This window comes from Elgaria multicarinata, chromosome 5, assembly GCF_023053635.1.
Source record: "Elgaria multicarinata webbii isolate HBS135686 ecotype San Diego chromosome 5, rElgMul1.1.pri, whole genome shotgun sequence".
Classification (NCBI taxonomy): Eukaryota; Metazoa; Chordata; class Lepidosauria; order Squamata; family Anguidae; genus Elgaria; species Elgaria multicarinata.
In genome coordinates, this window is record NC_086175.1 from 100,626,917 (window position 1) to 100,633,830 (window position 6,914).

General features: G+C 40.4%; 1 protein-coding gene across 1 annotated transcript; it reads left to right on the forward strand.

Annotated features, from left to right (window-relative positions):
• The first annotated feature begins 228 nt into the window (after positions 1 to 228).
• Positions 229 to 6,605, forward strand: TIPRL (TOR signaling pathway regulator). The gene is made up of 7 exons (XM_063126900.1): positions 229 to 470; positions 2,235 to 2,414; positions 2,983 to 3,082; positions 3,198 to 3,329; positions 4,276 to 4,371; positions 5,513 to 5,575; positions 5,997 to 6,605. The coding sequence occupies exons 1-7, from the start codon at positions 370 to 372 to the stop codon at positions 6,129 to 6,131; spliced, it is 807 nt and encodes a 268-aa protein (XP_062982970.1). The 5' UTR covers positions 229 to 369; the 3' UTR covers positions 6,132 to 6,605.
• Positions 6,606 to 6,914: the final 309 nt, after the last annotated feature.

A 6,914-nucleotide genomic window follows, 5' to 3' on the forward strand; every position in this document is an offset into this window, starting at 1 on the left:
CGGGGGGAGGGACAAAATTATTTCAAAAGCCTTTAACCCTTGCCTGTTTTATGCGAGTGTTTCACATGAACCCCTGATCGTTTGCCCAGCACATGGACAGCTCTGCAAGTGACAAACAGGAACCGGAAGCCTTGCTAGGAAATCATGCAGCCCGCAGCCGCCTCTGTCCGTCAATCCGTTGATGAACCCGGAAGCGGAAAGGGGTTCTGTTGGTTTGCTTCCGGTGGTAGAGGAGGTGGCTGCGGCTATTTTGGCCAGGGAAGCTTGGGGCTATTTCCTTCCGAGGCGCCTTCCTAGGGCATCTTTGCTCCTGTAAACACCGCCGGAAGCCTTTCTCTCCATGCTCGCTCCGTTGCCGCCGCCGTCATCATGATGCCCGTTTTCAAGAGCAGCCGGCGCGACTTCACCTTCGGGCCGTGGAAGCTGACGGCTGCTCGGACCCACATCATCAAGTCGGCCGATGCCGAGAGGTGCGCGTGAGTGGGGCTGCTGCTGCTGCACAGGCTCGGGGAGCTCCTTCTCGGGGGCCTGCGGGCCCTTGGACTGGCGCCGCCTTGAGTTTGGCCCCCGAGGATGGTGGCGGCGACGGCGGCGGGGGGGCGCAAACAAACCAACGCCCCAAGAGCCGCAGGGAGCCTCCATCTCTCTGCATCGGCCGGGCCCTTCGTTTACAGGAGCAACGCTGACTCGTTTGAAGCTTTGGTTTTGCATTTGTAGTGACGGATGTGCATGGCTCGTGTTATGACAGCAAACGTGGTTTGCGTGTAGAATGGCCCGCTTCGTTCCTGGCACCTCCATTTCAGGCTGGAAAAACTCCTGCCTCAGCCCCTGGAGAGCTGCTGCCAGTCAGTGTCGACAGTAGTGGGCTAGATGGCTCAAGGGTCTGATTCGCTATAAGGCAGCTTCCTATGTTTTATGGCCACGAGGAAACCTTTATTTGCTGCTGAAGTGCATGGATGTAAGGCAGCCTTCCTCAACCTTGTGCTCTCCAGATGTTTTGGACTTTACCTTCCATCAGCCCCAGCCAGCATGGCCGGTGGTTAGGAATCCTGGGGAGTGTAGTCCAAAACATCTGGAGGGCACCAGGTTGTGGAAGGTTGATGTTAGGTGTCCCCCTGCATATGGCAGCCCAGACTTTCAGCCCTTGTCTTTTTCTTAGTTTCCTGCCATCCCAAATAAGCAAAATGTTTGAAATGTACTACAGGCAGGAGAGAAGAAGTGTCTCAAGCGCAAACACCTCTGAAATGTCAAATTAATTTGCGGTATGGTAGCAATGGAATAAGGATATCTAGTCTGGGTAGTCCTTTCCATGTAGGATACTTTTTAGGCTTCCATACTGGCAGATCTTTTCATTATTATGTTATATTCTACAGGTCTTCTGCAAAATGACTGGTTCATCTGGTCATTCTCACCATACTAATGTATTTCCAATCAACTTCTCAGTGTTCATAGTTAATTTTCTAAGGGCTGCTTTCCATGCTACCAAATTTGTTGTAAATTCTTCTATGAATGCTGGTGTGTCATGATCTTAAATGTTTGCTGTGTTCACATGCTGAGAAACAGATCAGCAGGGACTCCCAGAGCATGTAGGCTTACCATACTGTGGTCTACATGCTAGTTTCATATTCATTCGTAAATGGTATTGCCTTTCATGTAGGAATCTGGTGACCTTTAGGATTATTATTACATTTCTATACTACCAAAGCTCTCTGGGTGGTTTACAAAGATTACAAATATTAGAAACAATATGCAAAATTTTAAAACATATTCCCACCACAACAGACAACATCCATCTAAAAAACAACTCTGAGCAATCGGCTGATTGTAAAACAAATTCAGGGTTGATTAAAACTCATCACATGCTGTCAAATGCACGAGAAAAGTCTTGACCTGGCACCGACCAAAAAGATAGCAATGTGGGCGCCAGGCAGGCCTTGATGGGAAAATAATTCCATAATTGGGGGGTGGGGTACCACTGAGAAGCCTGTCTTCCACGCCTCCCTTGGAGTAGGTACCTGGAAGATTATCCTATAAATAAAAGGAATGTATTATGGGGTTTGCAGGTAAAGATAGTGTAGTCTATGTGTTGCTAATTTCATTTAAAATGAATTGACAGTATTAAATATGACATACTAGAATACTCTGCAGAACAAAAAAAGACCTTAATTCATTTAAAGGCAGGTAATCAGTGATAAATTGTTCCAAAGCAATACAGTTTCCTTGTTTTCATGCAGATTAGCTGAAGAGTTACGCATGCCTTGTGTTCCAGAAATGATGTTTGGAGACAATGTTTTACGAATTCAACATGAATCTCTCTTTGGAATAGAGTTCAATGCAACTGATGCTTTAAGATATGTAAATAACTCTCAAGGAATGGTTAAAGTTGCTTGTGCAGAGGAATGGCAAGAAAGCAGGTAATAACAGTGTATCTCCATCTACCTAAGATAAGAGAAATTGATACAGTTGGGTACCCCCTTCTTTTACCATTACATGAAGAAATGGGACCTGTACATATTTCCCCTCGGGATTTTTGAGATCATAATGCAAGGTCGACTGTTAATGCAAAATACTCAGAAATGCATTCAGACTTGTTCATAATTCATTGCCTATGTGCATCAAATAGTATACACAGAAAAATCAATTATGTTTATGCCTAAAATGAAAGTTATTCTATTTAATTGACACATCAGTAGCAGTCTGTACTTTTCTTTTGAAGAGCTATAGCCTGATCCTATGCTTATTTCTAGTGTAGCCAACAACCTTGAGCATAAAATCTTAGAATATAATGTTAAGCTACACTTCTGTGTGATCTGGAATAAACAAAGCACGATTTATACAGTTGATAATTTTGTGACGAACTTTAAAATCTCTAGGTGTTTATAGATGCATGAACACAGGCAACACCACTGTAAATTTTGTAAGAAATAAGCTTTGTCTGGTTCTGAATCTAAATGCTAAACAAAAGTCTATCTTTTTCTTGAGGTCTGAGCCCGAGCACACAAAGGAAGTTGTTAAACCATATGACTGGACCTATACAACAGACTACAAAGGAACTCTGCTAGGTGATATGTTAAAGTTAAAGGTATGTTTTGAATTCTCTTCTTGATGGTTGAGTACCTTGTAAGTCTGAAACTGCTAAATGCTAATCAGTGTTTTTATAAGAAAAAACAGCTTTTAATATGTTGTGCTTTTTCTAGGTTTCTGCCACGACAGAACATATAGATACAGAGAAACTAAAAGCCAGGGAACAGATCATGTTTTTTGAAGAAGTGCTACTGTTTGAAGATGAACTTCATGATCATGGAGTTTCAAGCCTAAGCGTAAAAATAGTGAGTTCTGTTGTATCCCACAGTAGATAATGTTTTTTAGAGTTTGAAGAAAAGGCAGAAAGGTGCAGTCTGCAAATCTTCAGCTTCAATATTGTTTTCAGTTAAAGTAACTGAGGAATTCAGCTGCACAAACTCCTTAAAGCATTCCTTTAACAATATCCTGATAAGCAACAATTACTGTATGTCACTTAGATCCTCCCCACCTCCTCAAATGAGTTACAGGGAAGCCTGAGGTCTAGCAGAAGCTGAAGGCCTGGCAGCAATTTTCATGTTGACTCGGGCTTTGCTTAAGGCATTGGTTAGCTCATGAGATTCTTTGGGATAAAACAAGATTATGAGGTTGTAAACTCTAATGTGATTCAGTTGGAGTTATATACTGGTGCTGTTAACTTGTAGTAGGTACCGTGTACTTGATCATTCTTGCACCAATTGTAAATCTAAATTTGACCTAGCGATCATCATTACTGCGCAACAATGTATGTTTTGTAACATAGAAAACCTTTTTTGCAATTGTATTCAAATTGAGAACAAGTCAGACTTTAGTTAAGGTTCACTTTTGTGTAACATTTAAACTGAAGTGTTTTGTTGTACAGTGGAGCAAGAGCTGGCCTGCTTTTGACACCACACAGTAGTTCAATTCAGATGGCTTTCAGTATTGAAAAGGATTCCTCCATACCTGCAAGCAATTCTGCAAAACTTAGTAGCTCACACAGTTTTCCTAATTTGGCTCTTTATGCATTTGTATGGTGTTAATTTGTGCCTAGATGAAATTAAAGAAAGAATTTCTTTCAAGATTCCCTGTGTTGTTGCTACAGCCAAGATGCTACTAATGACACTAATTCAGGCTTCTAAGACATGCATTATGTTTCTAAACTAGATAAAGACTTGTTAGAGTAAAATGTTGTAGATGCATGCAAGTGAAATGTATTCTTAATGTTTTTGACAGAGGGTAATGCCTTCAAGTTTCTTTGTGCTGTTGAGGTTTTTCTTGAGAGTCGATGGTGTGCTTATCAGGATGAATGATACCAGGCTTTACCATGAGGTAAGGAAATCTGTTCTGTAGGCTATAAAAGAAGTGGGATAATCCTTTAGTGTTTAGAAAGGATGCCAGTACTACAGAACCCCAGAGGCATTTGAGATATAGGGAGGGAGTGGATGAAGGAGGAGAAAAACAATCCAAGGATTGAGAAACCAACTATGGTTTCTTTGATCGTCTGCCAGACAAACCCTGGACCAGGCAACAAATAATGGGTTAAATAAACTATGGGCTAATGTGACCAGGTTTGAGCAACATACTGTGACTCTTCATGGGTTAATTTAGCCCATGACCAACTGTGGTGCCCGTGGGTGCGAGGTTGAATATGCAACTGCCCCTCGCATAACCCACTCTTACCGGGTTTGCTCAACATGACAAAGTGGCGGCCACATTTACCCTATCCTCACTGTGGGTTTGAGCTATCATGTTATGCGAACAGCCCCATTATGTGTGAACCAGGCCAGTGACTATTTCTTCACAACTGCCTAGCTAGTTTCACTAGGTTTCTGTAATCCCAGAAAGGCCATCTCCAGACTTTTCTACACTGGAGTTTTCTCCCCAAACAGAATTGCCCACTGAAACTGTTGTGTGGCCCATCAGTATTTTAATTTCTACACATTATTGTAGCAGAAATGCCATAACGTTATTCAAATCCTCTTCTTACTGCATTCAACTGCATTAAAATGAATGGGATTTAGATTAGTCTCATTGATACAGCTCAATGTCTGTTAAACTAGGCAAAATAGTTGAGTTGACCCACCAGATATATGGAAGTACTGCCTAAGTATTATCTCTATATTGGTATTGCCAGATTAAAGATGACACTTGGATCCATATATTCTGTGTAATATATGGCATTTCAGTGAGGATACTGTTAGGAGAAATATGATTTGGTTCATTATTTATTCATATTTGTAGACTAATGTCAGTAGCTCAAAATTTTCATTGGAAATAGGTGTTTTTTAAACATTGGATGCAATAGATGACCATTTGGGGCGGCGTGTGTGTGGAATCTCAAATCCAATCCTCTGCATTGAACTGTCAATTTGTTTTAATCTCTATATTAAATTCAAATTATTTAAACTATGGCTTCATGTAGATTCTTCTACCACCTTATGAAATCACACTCCATTGTTTTCTTTCTTAGGCCAACAAGTGCTACATGTTGCGGGAATACACCTCCAGGGAAAGCAAAATATCAAGTTTAAAGGTATTAACACTTAAAGCATGATTGATGGGGTTTTTTTGTTTTGTTTTTAGTTTGTCATAGTTGGTAACCTCCTGGTACAAATTTGTGCTAGGGCACTGACAAATTTCTGAGCTTTTACTGAGTTTTGCTAGAGAAATAAAATTAACAATATCCTAAGGAAAGCCACTGACAACCACATAGTACTTCAGAAACTATTTACAGTAATGTGATGTATTTAAGATTAATTAAAGAAAAGATACTTATTGGCAAGCCCTCAGTCATCCATGTTCAGGGCTTTGAATACAAGAGTTCAAAATATGAACAGTAGTGATACCAAATTCTAATTAATGCAAGCTTGACTGTGTATCGAAGCATTTTTTCTTTTTTTCTTTTCATTTGGCTTTTTCTGCGTAATTCTCACTTTTTTCTTCTTTGTTTTAAGCATGTTCCTCCACCGCTGTTCACAGATCCTAATGAGATTGCTCAGTATTTACCAGTTAAAGAAAATATTTGTGAGAAGCTGGAATTTCCAGAGAATTTGTGTCCTGAATCTGCAGCTGCACCGGAAGGCACTTAAGTGGAATCTCTGTTATTGGGTGGACTGGAAATAGACCTTGTTCTGGAGACCATATAACTTCTTGGCCATTACCCTAGAAGATTTCACTACTTGCTGGATACGATCTATTTGGATGTCTGGCTAATATTTCTGTAGCCAAGGGTGGGTCTGGGCTAATTTCAAAATTTTGCCTATGTTTTCATGTTTCTCTATTTCATATTTGCTCAGAACTAGTGATAAACTTGTTTGGAACTGGAATTAACTGACATTTGAGAATAAGCCCCCAAATCAACAGCATTTTTTTCGAAGCATACAGCATTTCAAGAAAGCTTGGAGAGTTTTGAAAAAATAAGACGCATTCATAAGCTCAAACAGCTTCTAAGAACTTTAATGTAGTCTTTTGTTATAGAAGGACTCTGTTTCATATAATGCATAAAATGGAGTGCATTGATTATGCTTCATCTCTAAAATACATTGGATGTATTACTATTTTTATCAGTTGCTTAATGTCTGTCTTTAATTAGACACGTGGGAGATGCTATTTCTCTTCAGGGGTGGGGTGGGGTGGGAACCTAAATATTTCACAGACCTGAAAGCAATTTCAGAAAGAATTGAATAATTTTGGCCGAGTACAGGTAAGGGTGGGAACCTATTCTGCCTGCTTTCTACCAGTTTTGACTTTGTAGTTCTTAAGCAGGCTAGATATTAATAGGATAATGCTTGTTTAAACTGCCCAGCACCATATTCCTATAGTCTAAAGACATTGCCTCCAATTTTTTAAAAAAAGAACACAGGGAAATTGAT

Bases quoted from the DNA above. Each gene is read 5' to 3' on its own strand.
- TIPRL (XM_063126900.1), top strand. From the start codon at position 370: ATGATGCCCGTTTTCAAGAGCAGCCGGCGCGACTTCACCTTCGGGCCG. The intron at 471-2,234 runs GTGCGCGTGAGT...GTTTTCATGCAG, and splicing joins AAGTCGGCCGATGCCGAGAG to ATTAGCTGAAGAGTTACGCA. The intron at 5,576-5,996 runs GTATTAACACTT...CTTTGTTTTAAG, and splicing joins GCAAAATATCAAGTTTAAAG to CATGTTCCTCCACCGCTGTT.